At 33.3% G+C, this 25,506-nt stretch overlaps 1 protein-coding gene, 1 long non-coding RNA gene and 1 pseudogene across 2 annotated transcripts in view; 2 read left to right on the forward strand and 1 right to left on the reverse strand.

Moving 5' to 3' along the window:
- Positions 1-25,301, reverse strand: part of LOC145241371 (ras-related protein Rab-39B-like) — a 55,959-nt gene extending 30,658 nt beyond the window's left edge. The window contains exon 1 of the mRNA XM_080104250.1: positions 25,084-25,301. Coding sequence (XP_079960376.1) covers positions 25,084-25,301 — 218 coding nt within the window. The remainder of the gene's footprint in view (positions 1-25,083) is intronic.
- On the forward strand, positions 2,963-3,080 carry LOC145241729 (5S ribosomal RNA; annotated as a pseudogene).
- LOC145241372 (uncharacterized) lies at positions 15,411-17,816 on the forward strand. The gene is made up of 2 exons (XR_013862541.1): positions 15,411-15,631; positions 17,391-17,816. It is a non-coding gene; the product is annotated as an uncharacterized LOC145241372 (long non-coding RNA).
- Positions 25,302-25,506: the final 205 nt, after the last annotated feature.

The following is a 25,506-nucleotide window of genomic DNA, read 5'->3' on the forward strand; positions in this document are numbered from 1 at the left end:
GAGGGTTTCTCAATACCCTTAGTATAGCAGCTCTGTCAAGCAATGCCGGGTACCCTCGCTATTCGATCATAAATGGTAATTCTTGGGATAGGTGGTCTTGATTGCAAAGAGTGGAAGTTGCTGCAAAGTTCTGTCAAAAAAAGGTTGGCTTTATGAAATACTGAGAAGATCACCCATTAATGATACTTAGGATAGAAGTCTTAATTCTGTTGAGGAATATGTTTGTTATTCTTTAAGACTTATTAGAGGCAAGCCTGATTGGTCACTCTAGTCCATTAGTTTTCCATTGGTTTCTCAACTATTAAAAAAGAATTAGCATATTATCTTTGTTAAATTGTAACTATTAGTATTGCTTGTTTTTGCTCTCTTTAATTCTGCTAAAAAAAAATTTTTTATTGAAAGATAAACTTTTCTTGTTGGTAATACACAAGTCATAAACACATTTTGACATTAAATATCTCAAAAACTATTAAGGCCATAAAAAGCATGCCTATATATGTATAATCATTAATATTAAGGTTGAATTTGATAAATTTATCTTTAAAATCATGTCACTTTGATTTAACGTATATAGTTCAGTAGATATAAAGTCTTGAAATTTGTCGAAGACTTCTGAAGCAGCCTATATTTTTGTCTACTGTGACGTGATTTGTGTATGGTAGTAGTCAATTTCATCAGATCAGTCTTCATATTTTGTTAGCAGTTTTCATCTTCCATTAAAAAGAGCAACATAAAAAGGGGAGATAATTCAATTTATTTTGAGGGGTGAAAGGAGGAGATAAATACAAAATCTAATGAAACTTCAAAAGATACATTAACATTTAATAGATTTGTTGAAATAAATTAAACATCAAATAATTAGTAAACAGTTTTAATATGTAAAAAAAAAAAATATTAAATAACTGAAAGTTTAACTGAAGGAAACATGTGAAAACGTTTAACTGAAGGAAACATGTGAAAAACTATTGTTTACGTCTATATTTGGAGACAAGTTTATTAGATTATCTCCCCTTTTTATCACAGACCCTGCCCGCAAAAATGTTTGTCACTCTTAAATCAAAGAGTGAAGTATTTCATATGTACACAACGATGCAGAAGCACCTCAGTTTGTGCAGATCCATTTCTATATTTGATATTCTTTTGTGAGACTAACCGTAGCCCTCGGCGCAAGAGGGTCCGTGTGTGCCTGGCGTGTGGGGTGGTGGCTGATCCTGTGGTCGGGGCAGCGGACGAAAGAGTTTCAAGATGGCGCCTGCCTGCTTTTATTAGAGACGGAATCTCGCAGGATCGCGCGAGATCTCGCGGGGATGCAAATTAGCTAGGCCATCTTGAGAAATAAAAATCGGTCCATTGGAGGTGCGAGGCAGTCGGGTTCTGACGTTCGTGGCGATCAGTACAGTGACCGTTGGGTTCCGTTTCTATTCGTGCAGTCAGCTGAGCTTTGTTAGTTACCTTTGCGCCGTGGCTGTCATTGGTTGTTGGTTCGCTGTGTGTTGCCGTGGTTCTTCAGTGAAACGCTTCGTCGCCCACGACGAGACTCCCCGTCTCCTACACAAGATACTCATACATCTTTATTATATTTAGGTTCAAGCACATATTTAGACTAACGATACCCTACTTTAAATGTGGCCCATACTAAACGGTGTATTCCAATTTGAAGACTAAAAGAATTTTTCAGCAATATCATCTACTGAATCCATGTTTATTACGAAATTTATTTTTAGACAAATGTACATTTTCTTTTTCATTGCATTTATCTATATATTAATACGATAGCGTGTGTGTTATTTTCTGTGTCATGCTTACATCTGGGTCATTTAATTGTTATGTACTTCAATTTCTTGTTATAAATAATTTTACCAAGAATTCTTCATAAGTTTTGGTTTTGATTATAATGGATGGCACTCTAGTAATCTATTTTTTTATAAATAATTTTGTCAAGAATTCTTTATAAGTTTTGGTTTCACTTTTGATTATGGCTGAAGGAACTCAAGTTTATATATACACACACACACATATATATATATATATATATATATATTTCATAAGTTTATTTTTGGTTTCGATTCAAGCTAATGCACTCAAGTCATATAGATATATATATATTTTTTTAAATCGCAACTTTATAATAAATAAAAATCGATAGAACATTAACTCTATAATAATATATAGGAAATCTGCAAGAATTAAAATATCATATTCAAGTGTACTTTACGGCCGGGCTTTGCCGGGCGTTCATGCTAACTTAGAAAAATACTTTTGCAGTTTGAACAAAAAAGCTACAACAATATCAGAGCATCGTAATTTACACTGAACATCTACAGAATGCCAACATCAATATATTACATATGAATGAGTTCCCTGTGGAATTTTCACAGGTCCCACTAGTTTTATTTAATTTGTTATATGTAACAAATTCATATTTTTGGACAATGTTAAGTAAACATTCCTTCTTTGCCATTTATTTATTTTAATTTATTATAATTGATTCTATTAATAAAAAAATTTAGACTTTTATTCTCATCTTCAGTGTTATTTTCACAACATTTCGGCCGATGTAACTGTCAACCTATTTGAGGTTTATTTTGTCATCTTCTGGAATCTTTCCGTTGAACTCACGAATCTGTACGGAATTTCGAACGGACCCCTTTATTGCATGTTCTCATTCTATCAGTTACAAGTGAACAAGGACAAGATAAAGTATTTGGTAAAATCCAGTTGTATACGACACTCTTTTGAAAGTTGAAGGTTCAATGCTCAGAATACAATTGGGTAATTACTTAGGACTTCTACCCGGTCATATTTAATTTCTCTGCTATCTCTGCATTTAGTATTGGAACAGAGTTTGTTTGTTTTTTTGTGACAATAAATATATATTTGAATTTTTATGTTATTTCTTTATTATATGTTATGTTATTTTTATGCTTCTTCTACATTTATCTAACACCGCTAAGTTATACATATATACAGCATAATCACGTTGATATACCGGTTCCCATTAGATCACCAAAGTTAAGCAACATTTAGCCTGGTCAGTACTAAAATGGGTGACCATTTCAAAATTCCAGGTGCTGTATGTGCTCTCTGCTTATCTCAGTATTGTTTCCAATCAGTCTTGAGCCTCTCCTAGCCACTCGACCCAAGCAGTGCCAATTCAGGAAAGCTGTGGTTGGCGATTGTGCAACCTCTTGCCTCACAATTACACATGCAGCTACCCTTAAAGGAGTATCCATTGTCTCTTGAAACTGAACGCAGGCATCGGTAAGTTATAATCTGATAGTTTCATTGCCATTTTATTTACATTTGGCAACGTTATAGCTGCATTTAGCACTGATGTTGAGTTTGCTTTTGAGACAATGAATGTTGCTATTTGAGTTTTATGTTATGTTTGCTGTGCATTTACCTACACTGGTATGTCAGTGTTGTTGTAATGTGATAGCTATGTTGTCATTTTATTTTTTGTAATAGTTTTATTTTGCAGTAGTATTTCTATAACAAGATAGTTATTCCTCACGCAGAATCAATTTTCAGATCCATTTTTGTTTGATTTATTTTTATATCTATTGTCCTTCCCTTTGGTTTTATGAAACTTAAATGCAAATTCGTTTTCTACTTCTGCTTGATCGACTATTTTATATTCTGTATATTTTACCGTGTTTTTTTTTCTTCTTTTTTTTTTTGTAGAACAAAAATTTGGTGCAAATTGTTTGAAATGCATTTTTTGTGTGAATATCCACAATAGCTTTACGTCACTCATTATTTAGATTCTTCAGATTACAGTTCTCATCTTGAATGTCATTTCCATAACATTTCAGTTTATGTAATCTCCGACCTTCTTTAAGTGTATCTTGTCAAACTCAGGAATCTGGACGGAATTTCAAATGGAACCCTTATTTTTACTTCACGGGAGTAACATACTCTCATTACATCAGCCATGACTGGATACAATTGTATTTTTCGGTCACTGAGAACTGAACCTTCAACCTTCAGAAGAAGGTCACATTAACAATTGATTTTTCCAAGTACTTTAACCACTGTGCCACGTTTTTTTTTTTTGGAGGGGTGGGTGGGTAGAGTAATCGGAAAAATCATTTTTTTTCTTGTTTATTCTGAGCAGTTATCTTTCTTTTGGACATGTCTTCTATTTATAGTTTTCTATACTTTATATATCGCACAATCACGTTGACACACCGGTTCCCGTCAGATCACCGAAGTTAAGCAACAATGAGCTTGGCCAGTACCAGATGGGTGGGTGTATGTACCACACTTGGTATCTGGAGGCACATTAATTCACTGGGAGAGATGTGCCCCTATTCTTAGTTAAAACATGCATTTAGAAGGTAACTCTGAGTTACGTTATTCAACTGCAACTTTGCAGATGATCTAAGGACAACAGAATTAGTGCAAACAGGCGAGTCAGATGCTACTGCACTGGAGAAGGTAATAGCAACCCACCCTATGTATTCTGTTAAGTTCAAAACCATGTCATGTCTTCAGAGGAATCGGACCAACAATGGACCGAAGCCTCTGGAGAACACTAACCATGATTTCATCTACGGTATGAACATGCCACAATACAAGAAAAAGAGATACTTTATTTAAGAATGCTTTGTCGATATCTCATTTATTTGAGTGTAATAGTTTTTATTTTAATGTTTACTATTCCGACACTTCTCCTGCACATATGGCATTTTTCAGTGATGAATCAGGTTATACTAGTAGTTTTTCCTTAAGTGTAGAACCATTCTTGTAATCGAAAAATGATGGAAAGAAATAATTATTGCAGGGGGAAAAAAAATTATCCAATTGTGAAGCAAAAATTAGTGGTATCAATCCAGTGAGAGAAGCTTTGAATTGTAAAGAATTCCAGGTAAAGAATGATAATATTGATACAATCAGAGTCAGCAGAGATCCTCCTCTTGAGTCAAGATGAAAAATTCAAAGAGATTCAGTATACTTTTTTATACATCGATTCTGGTATCTCATTAGTTCATTCTTATCACTCCTGGCTATAAATATAATCGTCCAAATCTTTGTGATGTTACGCAATATAATTATGCTAAAAATATGGCAACGGTTTTCTAACATTTGTATCTATTATTCCAGATAATTATGCCTTATTCATCATTTATCTTATTTTTTCTCACTCCAAACAAGGTATATTGACACTAGAGGCTACTGTGATAGAGGCCAGATCTATAGGAGACAACCTGGATAAAGGAGTTTGACAGCAAGATGTTTGTTCATATTACATTTAAATTTCCGCATGTAAGTATAGTCAGGGAAACATTAAGAGAATTCCAAAGGTAAGCAGTCTAAGGAAAGAAGCTATTAGAGTAGATCTAGAGACCTATACAGAGAAGGGGTGTGATTTTGTTGGTAGTCAGGTGGGTCAGGATATTTCCATTAAGGGGGATACAAATGCATCAAGTTCATTGGAACACATTCCCTCAAAACATTACCTGCAAGTGGGAGAAGCTAGTGGTTGATATACCAGCCCAAATGTGGTAACAACAGTCCATGCAATGGTGGGTATAGGATACAGGCAGGTGTAAGAAGTTTTCTAGCCCAGTAAAGGAAGCCTACCTTGACTTGGCAGTATCTTCAATTCATGTTGCCGGAGAATGTCAAACTGAAGTGTTTAAATGTTAGGGTCTGGAGAAGTGTACTATCAGCCACAATTTCCCCAAATTTGCACTGTACTGCCCTACTTTTTTAAATGCATAACAAATTCACCAAATTTATAATCTTTTGGGACGATTTTGTAGTATATACAATGAAACGAAATAGTCAGAAAACAAATATATAACAACTAGCATGGGTGCCTGGCGTTTGGAGGTGTATGCTGAGCAAAAAGAAAAAAAAACAAAAACAGTCAATTTTTTAAAATTTGACCCCTATTATGACCCCTTAACATTTGTTTTGGGCTCAAATCCAGTTATCAAGTTAGATCCATGTCCAAGGAACCTATATCTAAAATTTCAAGTGTTTAGACCCAAAATTGTCGGAGAGTTCTCAAAGGTCAAATCGTTGAACTTTGATACCTTAACAGCCAAATTTCTGGCCAAAACCCTGATCAAATAGATTTTCCCAAATCTCAGTACCCTGTATATCAAATTTCGAGTCTGTAGACTAAAAACCGACAGAGTTATTGTGTAGGGAAATGTACACAGACAGACACACAGACACGTTCACTTTTATAGATATATAAATTTTAATAGGCTACTCATTACAATGGTCTATGGATTGATTTTAGTCTAGTAAACGATTTATTTCTTATTTTGCTTGATGCAGCAGCATGAAATGGTAAGCATCCATTTTAAATTGAGTGAAGAAAAAATGTAAAAACTGAAGATTACAAATCAAATTTGTTTTACGTTTCAGAAAATTTGGAAATAATTTGGATTATTCGAAGAACTATTTTCGTCTTGGGTGTTATCTTTACATTTTTATTTTTTAATGGGAATCGCTCCAGGCAACGCATAAGGCCACTTGATGTAAGGAACTAACAAAATCAGAACATGATTATCGCAAAGATAGGAGATACCTCTAGATCTTAGTCTTGAAAAATCCAAAGTTAAAAGTTACGAGAAAGCAATCAGTAGTAAGAGAGTTCTACAAGATGGCCGTTCTTGGAAAGAAGCTACTGGAAAAAAAAACGCATTACAGTATCAAAACAGATCAAGATTATTAAGCAAACCAGTCATACGAGCTGGAACAAAGAAAGAGAATAGATCAAATAATTCTGAAGCACACATACCATAATAGTAATATTTATATAAAAAGACCGAGAGTAACAACATCATGTTTGGGTTGTTTTTGTTTGTTTGTTTGTTTTTTTTTTGGGGGGGGGGGTGAAAATCTCTCCAGACATAAAGCCACTTAATGTAAGAGCTAATAATAACAAAAGATAATTATTGTAAAGATATGAGATGACTATTAAATTTTACAAAATTGAATTTATCAAATTGAGAATTATTTAAAAATCACCATTTAATAAATTATCTACATTACCTGGCAGAACATTCTGTCTGGATCAAAATGTCAGGAGCACTCTCACTAGAAATTGTGCATCTTGGGCTAAATCCACCACCATAAACTGACCTTGTGTCTGACTTGGTCATAAGGCAGATAAATAATCTTATCGATCTACTATTATATAAAAGGAACTTTGTATGTGTGTGTGTGTGCGTGTGAGTTTGTTCCCTACAGACTCAAAAATGGCTGGGACGATCTTTATGAAATTTCATACAAATTTACTTTATGTACCTGACAGTGTCCTTAGATAGGTTTTGTATCAGAATGTCTTCAATAAGTATCAATAATCAGAATACTCCAACGAAAGAAGAAACAGGCAATTTTTACCAAAGTGAACACTTACATAGCCTAACATCACAAGTGCATTTGAGAAATTTTATTACCACACAAGCAGAAATTAATAGGACATACAAAAATCAATAGTAGGTTCTTTGATATGACAGGGGTACGTTTGAAATTAATGTTTCTGTTTAAAGCACAATTGAACCATGATACTTGATGTTTGCCTTTTAAACTTTTAATTCAAGCAATTATATATAAAAACAATTTTATAAAATCCACAGTAGGTTCTCTACAGTGCAATTTAAATTACAATGTATTGTAGACTCCGTCACTGTGGGGAGGCATGTGAAGCTTCCTCCAAGTGTACTGCGATGGGTTCCCAATTAGAGTAGGCAATCAATCAATTTGATTGAAAAATGGGCGATTTCACCGATTTCGATGACCATAAAAAATATGGGAATGTGAAACATTAGTTGATCATCATTCAATTCCAGGCAATGTCAGGTCTCCCTGCTAGTTTCTGAATAAAGTCTAAATTTGTGATGCTAAAAAAGTGAACGATGAGAATTGCGTGTTAAAGGTGAAAAAAATAAATTTGTAAATAATTTGAAAAACTTGTTAAGTATAGGAATAGGGGTGAGAAAGAAAGGACGAGGAAGAAAGAGAGATTACCATTATGCTTTATGATAACATAGAAGGTGGAATGATAAAATTGTTGCCAGAGAAAAGATGACACGATTCCATTTAAGTTTGATGAAAATCGGTTTTCTTTTTTTTTTTTTTTTTTTGTTGTAGACCATCTACAAGTTGGCCAGTTTTGTACAAATCTCAGGAATGATAGGAACCTTCTCTCATGTCTGGAAGTGACACAATGTTCAACGAGCAAGATCAATGTGCTGCTGTACAACATGCTCTGTACCAGTCCAAGTTATGACAACAGGACCATTGCCAGCACCCTCAAAATGCAAATCTGCTTGGTTCAACACTTAAGCACACAGCTCAACACATTGGTGTTGTTTCAAGTGAGGGCCACATCATGACACCTCAAATCTTCGAAGTTGGCTTGAAAGTCAACACCAAAGTGTATCAAGATGTGCTGAAGAGTGTGGTGATCCCCTGGTGCAATCAGGTGGCCATTGGCAGACCCTGAGTGTGACAGCAGGACTCGGCGCCAGTCCACAAGTCCAAAGAGATCCATGCTTGACTTTAAAAGGAGTGTTATGATTTTGTACCCTTCCCTCACTGCTCCCCCTCCTCCCCTGACCTGAACCCGCTGGACTGCTTCATTTGGTCATACATTGAAAACATCAAGAGGACCAAAGCCAGCCTGATTGCTGCGATCTGCCAAGCTCCCACCGGCGCTTGTGGAAAAGGCATGCTACCAGTTCCAGACCCATATCGAAGTGGTGATTGAGGCTGAAGGCAACTGCATTGAATAGATGTCAGCTCTACTACATAATCAAGTTACCTGAATTGATTTTTTTTTCATAAAAGTTTTAAACTAAAGCTGTAGTGTTGTTTTCTTTAGAGCAACACTTTATCGTTACACCCTGTCATACTAGCGAAAAGAGAAGACTCCAGAACGAATGTTTTCTCATCAAACTTTTCTGATCATTCAAAACAAGTATAATAAAATAACAAAGTATCACGACAGAAAACATTAACATATATTGAAATTAATTAAAATTGTTAAAAAAAATTCGCAATACTATTTCAAAATAAAATATATTTAAAATTTGCAAATAAAATTTAACATTCTATATTTAAAAATAATTATTTTCAAAACAAATATTTTTTATGACGCACAAATATAACAATTAGGACATTATGAAATGGATGAAATGTAATTTTTATACAACATTTTCTTTTTAATTAAACAAAAATTAGATTTAGATTGTCTTCTGCTTTCGTTAGTATAACTCTTTCGAAAATGAAACCAAAAGTACTTCCTGCAAGTAAAAGTGCATTTCTGCCCTTTTGTTTGTTTGTTTGTTTGTTATTATAGGTAACGGAAGATTAAATTTAATTGGTGTTATAGTTTCGTCATTAAATTATTAATTGAACAGAACTGTTATAAGACTACAAATAAATTTAATGCTTATTTATAGTATTTTTAGATGTAAATAGTTTTAAAAATTTTTAATTTTTATTAAATGAGGATTTAGTAAAAATTAAAAGACAGTTTAAATCACTTTCTAATAATTAACAATTTAAATACTTTTAAATTTCGAAAGGTCACAAAGTATTTGAATTTTGGGTACAACTACTCTATAATTGCGAAATTAGAAAAACAGATAAAAGCAATTAAAAAAACAATGGTATCTACTGACTGTATGTCAATTTTGACTAAAACAATATCAACTTGATTGGCATGTCAGAAGTACTAAAATATTACCGCATTATTAAAAAAAAAAATTTTTTTTTTTAAAGTGTTCGATCTTTATCATAAAAACCCTCGCAATATTTCTTTGGGAACACATGACATAACAAGGGGAATAACTCAGTTATGCTAAAAGCAAGACAAGTAACTCATATTTAAAGAAATTTCCAATAGTAACATGCTATTTACCTCCCCTTTGAACTCTCCGGTGTGTGTGCGTGTGGTTGTTGTTAGCCAAAGATTTTATTTTCGTGGGTGTATGTCACTATACACAGATTCGAAAAAGTGGTCAAAGGCAAGATAAGTTACTCCTCTACCTATCTGTGGTTTTACTCACTTTAAAACGCGGAATCTTTCGAAAATCACACAGTGCTTATCGATATATTTGAAAAACAAAAATGGCGGTGTGCTCACTGTTAAATACGGTAAGTTTGGGAAAATGAGTTCAAACTAAATAATTATACAAAATACTGTTAGAAATTCACTCAATATATGTTACCATGACATAGGCGGACATATATTCGTTGGGTTTCTAACAATATTTTGTATAATTATTTAGTTTGAACCCATTTTCCCAAACTTACCGTATTCAACATTATGTTATTGATTATTATTATATATTCAGGAAAATGAGTTAAAACTAAAAAAAATACTGTTAGAAACTTGCTCAATATATGTTACCGTAACATATATTCGGTGGGTTTTTAACAGTATTTTGTGTATTTTTTTTTAGTTTTAACTCATTTTCCCAAACTTACCGTGTTCACCAGAGAGTGGTCCGCCATTTGCAATTTTCAAATATATCTGTTATATTTTCATTTAAATTATTTTGTTCTTACTGTTTAAAATATTTTCATTCAAATTGTTTTGTTCTTACTATTTAAAAAAAAAAAAACGATATGCAAATTAAGTTTCTTGCCATGTGATTTTGCACGCGTTCCTTTTTCTTTAAAAGACTGAGTTCATTTTCTCTTTTTAGTAGATGTGAATTTTGTTCAATAAAACCGTGGAAAGAGGTTTGTTTTACGTCTTCATTCATTTACAATACTACAATTTATTGAACAAAATTTATTTCCCTCATGGAGATCATTCGTCTGGACAAATTTGACGTATCCTTGGCAGATCCTCAGGCGAGCAAGCTTTGGAGATTGTGGTATCGTAACTTTAATTATTATTTATTAACTATTGCTTCGATAAACCCTGATAAACTCAAAGTTCTTTATTTAAACATCAGTCCCACCGTTGCTGACGTTATCGAGGGTTGTTCAGGATTTGAACACGCTGTCAAATTACTGAAAGGTGTTTATGATAAGTCTCCAAGCGTTATTCATGCTAGACATTTGCTTTCCACGCGTCTGCAACAAGAAAACGAGTCTGTCGACCAATATCTTCAGGTCTTGAATCGACTTGCCGCTGACTGTTACTTTAAAGATGTTACTGCTATTATTTACAGAGACAAATCTGTCCATGATGCATTTATACGTGGTCTCTGGTCCTCAGTAATATGTGCTAGACTACTTGAAACTGATACACTAACTCTCAAAGAGGCTACTCAATGTGCTAGGGCTTTAGAACAAGCTCACTTTTGTGCTGAATCATATGCTTCCCTGATTGAAGCAGCCGCTGCTACTACTACTATTAGAACTAACAATGTGTCTACTGATCCTGCTGAGGAGGCCACTATTACTAAAATTTCTGATTCTACTGGTTCTCGTATGGAGTGTGATTCTGTACAATTTTTTGCTGCCCTTCCTGCTCATGGCAAGTGTTAAAACTGTGGAGGGAGACGTCACTTTAAGGATGATTGCCGTCATTGTCCTGCCCATGATAAGGTATCTCGAAACTTTGGTAAACTCGGTCATTTCTCCAAAGTTTGCCGTTTTACTATGCCGACACCTTCACATTCTACTTCTGCTATTATGATAGCATATGCTAAAGGTGGTGATAGGTGCCCTCCCATTACTAAAATTGTTGAATTAAAAGAAAAAAAATTAACTGCCCTCATAGACACCAGCAGTTCTGATAGCTTTATCAGTGCTCGTATTGTTAAAACAACGAAGCTGTCTACTTCAAAACATAATTCCGTAATTTCCATAGCATCATCCGCCGTTTCCCTCAAACTATCAGAATATTGCATGGAGAACATTTCCTTCAATGGTTGCGAGTATAAAGAAATTGACTTTACAGTGCTTCCTGATTCCTGTATGGATATTATACTCAGAGTGCCTTTTTTTAAAACTACATCAGGGTATCACTATTTCTTTTGGTGGACCTCAGGAGATTCTAAAAATCTGCGCTCTAACCAAGATCAGCTGTGCCTCTGTAAAATTGTTTTGAAACTTAACCCCTGACTGCAAACCTATTGCTACTAAATGCCGAAATTATCGTGCGGAGGATGCTCGATTCATTGAAATGGAAATTCTACAACTGCTTGAGGATGATGTAATTGAAACGTGCTCAGATTGTTGTAGCCTAATAAAAAGAAACGATTAGTAGTTGATTTCTCCCAAACTATTAACCGTTTCACCTTACTTGATGCATACCCTTTGCCTTGGATTGAGGATCTCGTGAACCAAATAGCCCAATATCGTATATTTAGTACAATTGACTTATCCAAAGCATACTACCAGATTGAAATTTGTCCCAAAGATCGACCCTACACGGCCTTTCAAGCTGGAAATCGTTTGTACCAATTCAAACGAATACCCATGGGTGTCACTAATGGGGTTTCTGCTTTTCAACGGTTTATGAATTATTTCATTTCTGACAACAAATTATTTGGAACTTTTACATATATAGATGATATTACTATTTGCGGTAAAACTCAGGAGGAACGATGTTAATTTCAAATGTTTTTTAAGGGCTGTCTCGATATATATTCTCGAAATAAACCAAGAAAAATCAAAGTTTTCACTTCATTCCATCAATTTGCTTGGGTACCGAATTTCTAACGGAACTATGCAACCAAATCCTGAGCATTTCAAACCTCTTTTACAAATGCCTCCTCCTTCCAATTCAGATTCGTTAAAAGTGTCTTGGAATGTTTTTGTGCTACACAAAATGGATACCTAAATAGTCATACAAAATTCGTCCACTAGTCGAAAATAAACAATTTCCCATGTCTCCTATACTTATCAATTCCTTTGAAAAACTTAAGGATGTTGCTGAATCATCTGTAAAAGTCATTGATGATGAATTACCATTTAGTATTGAAACCAATGCCTCAAAAAAGGCTATCAGAGGCATTCTCCTACAGGCTGAGAGGCCTGTAGAGTTTTTTTCTCAATCACTAAACCCATCTGAAATACGACTTCACAGTCGAGAAAGAGGCTTATGCTATAGTCGAGTGCATCCGAAAATGGAGGGACCACCTTGCTGGGAAGCACTTTACTATTGAAACAGACCAGCAAACCATATCTTTTATGTTTAAACTTGCTAACCGAGGAAAAATTAAAAACAATAAAATTATATGGTGGAAAATGGAACTTCTCCCATTGTCATATGACATAAAACACCATCCCAGACGTGAAAACATTATTGCTGATGTATTATCGAGAGTATGTGGTGCTGCTGCTCCTTCCTTGGAGGAACTAAAGTTACTACACAATTTATTAATACATCCTGGAGTACAGCGTTTTTGGCATTTTGTAAGATCACGAAATATGCCATATTCAATTGATGAAGCTCGGTGTGTGGCATCTGAATGTACGACTTGTGCCAAAATAAAACCTCAATTCTTCGATTCTACTAATAATACACTGATCCGTCCTACTGCTCCCTTTCAGCGCCTCTCCATAGACTACAAAGGACCTGTCCCGGTATCTTCGATGGAATATCGTTACATATTTACTGCTGTCGATTTCCTTTTGCTTTCTCTTGTCGAAATTGTTCTTCGCAAACCGCAATCCAGTGCCTGACAAATATTTTCTCCATATTCGGACTCCCCTCATTTGTCCATTTCGATCGAGGAACTTTGTTTATGTCGGAAGAATTCCAAAAATTTTTGATGCAACTTGGAATTGGATCCAGCAACACTACTGCATACAACCCAAGATGCAACAGTCAATGTGAGCACTACAACAGCATTATTTGGAACACTCTATTGTTAACTCTGGAATCTAGACGATTACCTCTTAGCGCTTGGCAGGATGTTCTACAGGATGTTTTAAATGCTATTCGCTCCCTGCTGTGCATCACTACAAATGCAACTCCTAACGGATGCATGTTCAACTTTGAAAGGCGTTCTTTGGCTCAGTGGCCCTGGGGATGTATTATTAAAACGGTTTGGTAACAGGATCAAATATGACCCGATTGTCGAGGTAGTGGAACTCCTCAAAGCTAACCCTACACATGCAAGAATATGACAATGATGGCCGGGAAGATTCAGTAGTGCTGAGACATCTAGCTCACTTTCCATGCTCTGATAGACCTCAAAATCCTGCTAAAAGTATTCAACCCGAGATTGCAAATGCAGACCCAACCCAGTTGACCGAAACAAGTCCTCTTAGTACTACATCTAATACAGAAGATGAATCTGACTATAATAGTCAGAACTCTGAGAACCAACCTTCCCAGAGGATCACCGGTCCTTCGAATGGCGAGCTACCTCCACCCTAATTTAACAGAATTCACAGACCAGTCCAGCAACTGGATTTATAAAACAAAAAACTATTTACAATCTCTTTTAGAAGTGGGGGAGATTGTTATATTTTCATTTAAATTATTTTGTTCTTACTGTTTAAAATATTTTCATTTCAAATTTTTGTTCTCACTATTTAAAAAAAAAAAAAAAAAAAAAAAAAAAATATGCAAATTAAGTTTCTTGCCACGTGATTTTTGCACGCGTTCCTTTTTCTTTAAAAGACTGAGTTCGTTCTCTCTTTTTAGTAGATGTGAATTGTGTTCAATAAAGCCGTGGAAAGAGGTTTGTTTTACGTCTTCATTTATTTACAATATCGGTAAACATTGTATGTTTTTCGAGCTGAATAAACATGTTACATTAAATAAAAACACAAAAAAAATTATCCAGTTTGGATAAAGTAACTTATCTTGCTTTTTATAACATTTATTTGTTATATATTTGTTTTTATTGGGTTTTTTTTTTTTTTTTTTTTTTTTGACAATTTTTTTCGAATCTGTATAGTAATATAAACCCATTTCTTCTTAATGAAATTTTTAGAGTCGTTTTATTTTACACTATTGTATTATTTCAATTCATAATTGATTAATAGTAAATAAAGATCTGAATGGTTACCGTTTGGCGTTTCCTCTTCACTTCCGGTTGCTCCTTCCCCATGTTAAGAATGTTTCTTTTACTAAATAATAATGTCATTATTTAGTAAAGCTCTTCTTTACATGTCGAGAAAGTGGGTTTCCTTTATCTATTCTGTATTTTCACCTTACAATTTAATAGACAAAAGATATGATAAAAATCAATTAAAAACCGAAGGATCGACCGGAAGTGAGGTGGTGACAGTAATCGTAAAGATAAAACCATGATAATAAAAAGTGTGTAAATCACGTAGGGACGAAAAATACACTAAGATGGTCACATTATGTTATTGAATTTTGAGATTATTATCATTATTATTATATTTAAAAAAAAAAAAATAACATTAAAATGAAACAGCGCAAGAAAGATTAGACCAATTGTTGCTTGAAAATAATGTATTGAAGGACGATATTCGCGGAACAAGTACGAGTAGTAAGTACGTCACGAAACGAGGTTGCTGGAACCACAACAAACCAAATAGATAGGAAAGCCGTTAGTGTTATAAAAACAGTCATTGATAAATAATTAGAATAAAAAAAAAAAAAATACATTCTGGGTCTCAAACTCTAAATATAATCACATACGAAAACATTAACCCTTCTTCCTCTCCTTTCTCGAATGAGACTGGGGGGGGGGGGGATAGTCTCCGTTAAGCAGGTGTGAGTAAAAAAGATTTCTCAAATTCTCAGCTGACTTCTTGGTGTTTATGCATCTATGTTACCGCGCTTCTTTTTTTTTTTTTATTAATAGTATTTTCGGTGCTAATGCAGAGAATGATCCGCGCTATATTTCCAGGTTAAATTAAAGTTTGTTTTTTTTATTCAGTTGTAAGGTTAAAGTACAGAATAGGTACAAAACACCCTCCCCTCCTCATGTTAAGAATGGCTTTTTAAATAATAACCTTATTATTTCAGCACGGATCACTCTCTGCAGGACCGTATTTTCAAGTTAAATCCAATTTTTGTTTATTAAATTATTTGGCGAAAGTACAGAATAATTACAAAACACCCGTTCGTTCCTGATCATGTTAAAACTGGCTTTCTAAATAATATTATTTTAGCGCGGTAAACATCGACTTTTGTCCAAAGTACGAGAGTACCTGCCTCCTTACCTTTATCGGCCTTAGCCATTATTTCTAAATATATATATAAAAAAAAAAAGCTAGTTTAATTGATGATTATTATAATAACACCAACCATATTGTAATATTAATCAAATTGTACTTTTTGACCCCCCCCCAAAAAAAAAAAAAAAATTAAATCAAAATTCTTTTAAGTAATCATTTTGAAAATACATGGACAAAAATTTTAATAAAAAATATATTTAATATTTTTACTTAGATGTTCTACCCTAAAATGATCACCTAATTTTTTTACCACATCCGACTAGAGTATTCAAGTCCAATGTAAACAAGTTCTTGTTGAGCCGCCCTCTTTAATAATCAACTTCTATCCAGCTTTACACTACCACCTTACATTTATTAACCGTGATCCTCGGGTGGCCTTCGGGCCTTGATAGGTGATAACTCCTGTCGTATTTCCCTTCCATTTTTGTAATACAAAAGTAAAATGGTTACTCGTTCTTTTTCCTACGCTGTAATCAATAACGTTCTCTGATCAAAAAATATGTGCTCATTCTATGTTAGTAAATTCAAAGCAATGAAAACATTTTATGCAAAAAATGCGAATTTTTTTATCTGACACTTTGCTGCGGACCTCGAGTCGCCTATTCTTCTGTATTACCTCGTTTTTAACTAGTTTTCAATGTAAATTTTCTGAAAAATACTTTTGAACGTCGAAATATAACCTTTATTAAATTAAAAATATATATATATGGTTTAATTTCAAAATAAAAAAAAAAAATGTAACATTTAAATTTTACCTAGAAAATGAGTTTTGTTTTTCTCGTTCAATCATTACCTGAATCTTTTTCTTTAATAATTAAAATATTTTATACTTTCATTGGAGTTTCACGTTATTCTTATAAATATAGCGTTAAATGATCACCCATTTCCTGACCAGAAAGCAGTATTACTCCATTTCGTAGGATAGAACGAGTAACCATTTTTTTACTTGTTACGACAAAGGCTTCTTTTTTTTTTTTTTTTTTTTTTTTAAGACAGCCGTTTTGGAAATGCAAATTATGGTAACTCATTCTGTCCTACGCTATGTAGTTAAGAGCCCAGTTGGATGATCATTTTACGTTCAATTTTTGTGGTAAAATGATTTTATATATATTCAGGGTTACATGACAAAAAATGGATTTCATTTGTATTTTCCGTTGAGTTGGGGGGGGGGGGCTTTATCATATCTTTTTGTTTGGTTGATTAAAATATGGTGTTTGAAATGTTAACCGCGATATTAATTTTCATATTTTGCTTTCGTCTCAAAGTTTTTTTTTCTTTCTTTTTTTTTAAAGCAAGTTAGAAATTTAAAAGGTTTTGTGTGTAAGTATTTTCGAAATCGGAATTGGTTCTATTATCGGACTTCTCCTCGAACTTGATGCAGATGCGTGAAAAACAATGCATGATGGAGAAAAAAACTTGAACATGTGTTTGTTGTCAGCCATATTGAATAACTAATGTTAAGTATTTTCACTTTTATTATAATAAATTAAATCGTGTAGCAATTGCTTTTTTTAATTTTGTTTTAATATCACTTCCATGACAAGAATGGTCCAATGAATAACGAATATATTTATTAAATGATGATACCCAAATAATTACTTTGGAAAAAATAATACGAGGAATACAATATGTTTAAATAAATTTCAGAATTTTAATACGAGTACATTTATAGTTTATATCAGTCTTAGTACCAGACCCCCTTCCAACAACAACAACAACAAATAAAAACCTACATTACCACCCGTCAAATCCACAAATCACCTCAAATATAAAAGCCACCTTCTCAACATCGAACCTCAAAATGCACAAAACGTATCTTTCAGTAAAAAATAATGGTTATCTGTCTTAAAAACGCTATAGTGGCTCATAAATGGAACATTTTACGTTAAAATTATGTGAATCTGATCCCCCGCTGTAATTTCTAAAATATTGTTTAACTTTCCGTTTCAGACTGTTTGCACATAATCGTCCCCCAAATAATAGAATCTCATTATTACTAGGAGCGAGGGATAAGTTAACTAGGGATATTAATCTATAAATAATTTTTTTAAAAATGTGCATAATCTCGTAAATTAAATCGAGATCTGCTTGTGTGTAAAATGTAGGTTTCTCGATTCTACATGAATTGTTAATTTTTTTTTTTTTTCTATTTCCTATTAATCGATTCGTTATTGAAATTTTGAAACTATTATTTAAAAGAACTAATTCAATTACAAAATTAAATTCACCAAAATGTACTTTTATTTATTTGTAAACGAGCCTGCCATCTGCGACTGACAGCTTATTTTCGTTGTGATTTGGCCCGAATCACTGCAGACGAAATGGTTCGTCTCGAAGTTGATTTAAGAAATCAAAAACTTAGCTCACAGGAGTTTTGCACCTTTGGGAGCCCTGCCAGAAAAATGCATGCCAAGGCCCACTCAGGCAGCCCACTGAACAACATCGTCAACTTTGTCAGCTCAGCCAGATACACGTCGACAGTTTCGCCTGGACATAAGGTTCTTGCCTCCCAAGCAGTGGCGGGAGTCGATAGCAAACACCTTGTATAGTGCTGCCTTGATCCTCTCATAATTAAGTTTTTCCTCGGGATTAAGCTGTTGATACACTGCGAAAACCCCCTCGGACAGGCGTAGATGAATCACGGGTTCAATGCTATTCACGTCAGATAACAATGCAGTTCCACCTTTTCCACTCGGTCAAGTATAGATGTTGAGCCATCAAATTCTGGTATTAATTTTAGGTCAAACTTGTCCCCCAATATGCCGAAATAGCTTATAATTAAATGAGCTGATATGTTTTTTTGGGGGGAGGGGGGGGGGGGTCACAGATAGACTTCATCACTGCATTTCCTTTTCTGCCTCCTCACAATTTTCTCTCTCAGCTTCCAGTATGTCTGTCCCTCTCCTGTCAACAGGCTTTTTATTTAAAAAAAAAAAAACTGACTGCATTTCATTTGCATATGTGTGCAGTGAGCGGTGTGATCTCATGCAATTCTACAAGGCCACACCTTATAAAGCTACGGCTGCAATCTTTAATCTCTCTCTCAGATCCCATCTGAAGGTAAGTCGTACAGCCACACAAACCACACACACGTGGGTGCTTGCTTCTTTGACTATTACATTCAACTCCACATAGGTTTGTAGTTAGAATGAAAAATTTGAAAGCATTTAAATTGTCGAATAAAGTCATTTATGGCTTAAATATCCTCATTGAAAGTTTTGATACGGTACTAAACAAATTTAATTTTCAACAGATTATTTAAAAGGGGGAGTATAACATGACTTTTATAAAATTTGAACCAACTCCAACCCAAGTTTTAGGAGTAAATGTTGAATGGTTCTTTACCTGCCTCCACGACTAAAAATAGTTTGTCTCAAAATTGTTAAGAACAAAAACATGAAATCCTATCCTAAGGAAATGAAACTAAACTTCCGTTTTTAGGCAAGATAAGTTGCTAGTCTAACTTATTTTTGAAAGTCAAAACTCTGTGCACTCGAAACTCCAAATAATTTCCGCGATATTGTCGTTCTATGTTAACAACTAGACACTACTGGTAAAGTCCAAGATCATGGCTTGGAAAAAAAATCAAGCTACCTGAAGTGGATACGGTTGATTATAGAACAGAACGGAGTGAAGACACAAAAAACGAAACCATATATTTATCAAAAAAAAAAAAAAAGGTACTAGTGCAGAGAGTGATCCGGACGTAAATAATAACGTTATTATTTAAAAAGCCATTCTTAACATGGGGAGGGGAGGGTGTTTTGTACCTATTCTATACTTCAACCTTACAATTGAATAAAAAAACATAAAACTTTAATTAAACTTGGAAATACGATTTAAAAAATAGTGCGGATCACTCTCTCCACTAACAGCCAAAAAAAATTACTTAAGTTTTAACACTTCTTGTGTTATCAAATCAAAAAAATTTAGTTTTAACACTTGTTTTACAAAAAAGGTGGACCTGAACAAGCTTTCCCCCTGCCATAAAAATAATTCCTTTTCACATTTTATTTTTTTTTCTGCGATAAGTCGATAAGACTTAATTTTCATATTAGGAAAAAAAATTTTTAAGTTCATTTAATGATTTTTAACGTAGGGGATCACTTTTCAGTTATAACGTTCTATTAAATTGATACCCCACTTTGCGTTTGTTTAGTTTTTGTTTTCACTCCAGAGCGCAACGCAAGTCTAAATAGTAAAATTTTTAAAAATAGAAGAAAAAATATTTTTGTAAGATTTATTTATTTTTTTAATACGGCTGATTAAAATATTGGTTTTAAAGTTAAATTTTAAACATTTTACAAAATAAGTTCAAATTGTATTTCAGGGCAAGAAATACAATTTAAGATTAGATTATTTAAAATTTGGGCGAAACCCAAGTAAAAATTCCTATTTGTAATTATTACGGTGTTTTGTTGTTGTTTTTTTTTTTTTGTTTGTTCGTTTTTTTTTGTTTTTTGGGGTTTTTTTCAACTGCTTCACGATCCAACCATCTACCCCAAATAGTTTATTTCTAAATCAGATCTTTTTGTTGTTGTTGCTTTGTAACTGAATGACACAGCAAAATGACGATTGTTTATGTATTACATAAAGAAAAATATGTCGCATTTCGTTGATATAGAAGAAAGAAAAAAAAAACTAATATTAATGAAACATCTGTTTTGATTTTTTGTTTTTGTTTCGAGAAATTTTCTTCCCCATTATTCGCCAAACCGACTTGATTGAAGATCCGACGTTTCCCCGAGATTGAATGAAGAATATGGCACTTCTGCATGTCAGTGACATGAGGCGAATGTGTGTATTTTAGTTTCAAGAACCGCCGACAGATGTCGCTAGTCAGCCAAATAACAAGAGTCGATAATTCTTCCTTTTCTAAAAGTGCAAACTAAAATTATATTTGGATAGTTTTTTATACAATCTTTCTTTCCAATAACAAAAAAAAAATTTTTTTTAACTTCTATAAATGTTTCATGTTTTTTAAATTATATTTTGCTACATTTTTAAGCCTTGGCCTTTTGGTCAAGATCAAAGTGTAGTATCTGTTCTTCAGATGCTGCACTTTTATTTCTTGGTTCTCTTTCGGTGGATGAGAAATCCTTCACGACTGAGACAATTTTTATTTTTGTACCTTTTCTCCACGTTAAAAAACGACCCTAGTGTCTAACTGTCCCGTGGGGAGGCATAGTAAATAGGTACATTTTTATACAACCTTATCGTAAAAACAAAACAAAAAAATGGTTCATGTTTTTATATTTATTTTATTTTCAGTTATTAATCACTCATTAAAAAGAAATTATCAAAATACATTAAAATTATATTTTGATACATTTTTATATACAATAAATGTTTCGATTTTCATATATTTTTGTTATTTCGTTATTATATATTTTTGCGTTATCGTAAACACTTGCTTATATTTGAGGTTCACATAATGACCGACATGTGACATAGACAGCGTTTCTCTTTCGAAGAACAAACGTCGATAACTCGTCTGTGTTGTTAATGTCATTGTCCGGCAGAAGTGCCAAGATTTCCGGTGCTTGTAGAGATAGTCGATATCGATTTTTTTAATATGTGGTTTTAAGCAAAAACATCAGTACTTATTTAATTATGTCGAAAATAGTAATATATCCAAAAATTACGAACATTCATGGAGTAGAAAATTATTTATAGTTAAAAGCAATTTTTACGAGAAATTACATTTTGCCTAGATGTGAACACCTTGAAGATTGCGAATACAAGGAAAACATCTCCCTTTTCGCCACTTTAATGGCTTCCGACATTTGTAGCCTATACTTTCTCCTTTTTAAAACACAATAGCAGTTCTTAGTTCTACTCAATTTTCGTAATTTTTGGATATATTACTATTTTCGACAGAAATTAAATAAGTACTGTTTTTTTTGTTTTTGTTTTTTTTTTTTTTGCTTAAAACAACATATTTTTAAAAAAATCGATCTGTCGACGATCTTTTCATTCAGTTCACCAAATTCACCATATATTTTTTTTCACATTTCACAAAATTCAATTTTTAAAGTGGGGCCAAATTGTGCATATAGTCACTCAGCATTTATTATCTGTTAGAGAATGCAAATAAAAGGAGATTAATTAAAATAAATTCGATAAATCCGCTCTTTGATCGACTCGAGGCAGAGGCACATCCAGCGTTTCCAGGCTCCATGCCTTGACCCCTTTACTTTTCGACTTTCTTTTCAAGTTATAAAATAAACAATGTTAGAAATATACTTAACCTAATACCATGTGAGTCTTATTCCCAAAATCCTATTAATTAAAAAAAAAAAAAAAACTGGCAAGAACTACAATGTTATTAAATTATATTGATGTAAATTAGATTATTTATACTCGAATTATTAATACAATTTTAGACGGCTATTATTTATTGATTGGATATTATTTACAGATGTGACACTTTCCATCCTTTAAGTTTATTTTATTCTAACCTTATTTATTTCCGAAAAATTAAAATAAGAAAAAACTATTTTAATAATAGTTACTATGGAAACAAGCTTATATTTTTTAGTGTTGTTGTTGTTGTTGTTGAAATTACAAAACTGCGCAAAAGAAAACTGAATGCGTTGTTGCAAGTTAAAAGCGCGAGGCGTTATTTACTACTCAGCATTTTTTGGGGGTTGCGTTTGTTTTTGTTTTTCTGACGTGGGAGTTCTTTTGTAGAATAGTAGCGTTCACGAAAAGTAATATTTGTATTTTGTTTTTAACTAATATATATAAAAAAAATAATTAAAATTTCATCTTATAGTTAAAAGTAATTTTTACGGTAAATTGGGTAAAATTGCATTTTTCTTAGGGGGCGTTATTAAGTAGACAGTAAGAGTCTATATACAAGGGACATAACTCCGAAACGAATATTTTAGATAACTTGTTCATCGCTGCCTGCTGCAATATTTGTTGTTCTCTATAGCGATAAATTTTCTTTGGTAAATTTTTACGATGTGACCCCACCCACCCCCACCCCCAGCGTATTATAAACACCCCCATATTAAGAACGGCTTTCGGAATAAACACCCCCACCCAACCTCGAAAGCTGTTCTTAACATGGGGAGGTTGGGATGTTTATTCCGAAAGCCGTTCTTACCATGGGGTGGTTAGGAGTGTTTATACTGCGCTCTCTGGGGCACTGAGACAGGTCGTAAAAAATACCCTTTCTTTTTGCTAAAAACAATAGCAGTTTCTACCCGATGAATTTTCGTAATTTTTGGATATATTACTATTTTCGACATGACAATTAAATACGTAATATAATTTTTGCTTAATCGATTGGTACTTCTACAGTTTATCGCCGAAAATGGAGACGACATTTTTTTCGGACATCTTTCATTAAAATCAGAGGGAGAAATCAGTATTTTAAACAATGACCGAAGTAGGAAATAAATAACCAAAAACTGAAACTAGATATGAATGACTTCCTCAAAGAACTATGAAAAAAAAGTAAATAAGCGAAAGAGAACATATGTTTAATTGGAAATGTTTCGATTTAATTAATGAAAACGGGAAAGTTTTTTCATGTAATAAATATATATATTTTAAAACAGAAAATGAAAATGACATTCATAATTGTTTAAACTGGGCGAGCGCAATTTGAAAACCAAAACATTGTATGAAAAATGTATCAAAATATAATTGCAAATACATTTATTGAAAAGTCTGCGTAAGAAAATATAATTTTAATAAAAATTTTTTTTTTTTTTTTTTTGTTATTTCCTACTTCGGTCATAGTTTAAAATACCGATTTCTCCCTCTGATTTTAATGACAAGTGCCCGAAAAAAATGGCGTCTCTATTTTTGGCGATAAACTGCAGAAGTACCAATCGATTTGTCGACTTCTATCTTAACAAGCATCCACGGACCACGGTTTTATGTTTTTTCAGGCACGTGTGCATTTTAACATCCCGTGCAAATGTAGAAAGCTATTCTTAATATGAAGAGGAGTCTGTTAATTTCCCTCATCGCGGACGGAACTCTCCTAAATTGAAAACAAAAATTGTTATATCGCACAAGTTCCTCTTTTTGATACCGATTGCATAAATAGGGATAGTGCTATTTTGGGGGGAAAGGGAGGGGTGATAGGATTTTCAAGTTAAATTCAATTTTTATGGTATATTTTGTTGGTGTTAATGCAGAGTGATCCGCGCTATTTTTTTTAAATCGTATTTCCACGTTTAATTAAAGTTTTATGTTTTTTATTCAGTGTACAGAATAGGTACAAAACACCCTCCCCATGTTAAGAATGGCTTTTTAAATAAAAACGTTATTATTTTAGCACGGATCACTCTTTGCATGAGTACCATTTTGTTAAATGAAAGTACAGAATTTCCCTTTTCCCTTCCGATGTTAATAGGTTTCTAAATAATAAGGTTATTAATCCAGCACAGACAGCTCGTATTCTGCATAAGTACCCTTTTCTTTCTTCCAAATATATAAGTACCGAAACAAACATGTATTCATTTCGTAATTAAACTATCTTTTTTAAATTTTGTTTTACTATTACGCTATTCCACTTTTCTTTTTTTTTAATAAATAATCGATTAAGTTACGTATATGTGAGAAAACACAGAAGTAGTTGTTACAGAATTTTATTTTATTATGTTACCAAAGGCAAGATAAGTTACTCTTCTACCTAGCTGGATGTTTTTAGTGTTTTTATTTACTTTGAAAGGTTTATTCTGCTCGAAAAACAAGTAATGCTTAGCGTTACGCGAAAACAAGAAAAAATTGACGCGGCTTGACTATTTCAGCTTTGAAGTCTCGATAATTACTTAAAAATAAAAATAGAACAATACTGTTAGAAACCCACACAATAAATGTCACAGACGTTTGCTGTTTTCTTTTTTGTTGTTGTTGTTTTGTTTTGTTTGTTTTTTTGTTTTTTTTTTTGTTTTGTTTTGTTTGTGTGTGTGTTTTTTTTTTTTTTGTTGTTTTTTTAACAATTCCCGTGTCCGTTCTTACCTGAATCTTTCCTGGCCAGCCGTGTCCCATAACTGCAACTTGACTCTGATCCCAGGTCGAACCTCAATTAAACGGGCATAAAAATCCACTCCAACTGTCGGGTCACAAACCTCAGCGAATTTGCCATCGGTAAAATATTTTAATAACGACGATTTCCCCACTGTACTGTCCCCGATCAGTATAAGACGGAACTGGTACTCAAATATTGGTTCTACCATAATTGAAGTAAAATAATTGTGTCTAGACTTTTGTCTTTTTTTTCTCTCTTTCTCTTTTTTTCTCAATGGACTTGGTTTTTGATTTGTTTTTGTTCTTACATTACGCGCAATATTGTGAAATAAAGTGATTTGTAATTCTATGCGTAAAAACAAAAAAATCAGTGTAGTTGATTCACGTGTGTGTTTAACCTAGTTATATTATTAA

This window comes from Euprymna scolopes, chromosome 20, assembly GCF_053919585.1.
Source record: "Euprymna scolopes isolate OS-2025 chromosome 20, ASM5391958v1, whole genome shotgun sequence".
Taxonomy (NCBI): Eukaryota; Metazoa; Mollusca; class Cephalopoda; order Sepiida; family Sepiolidae; genus Euprymna; species Euprymna scolopes.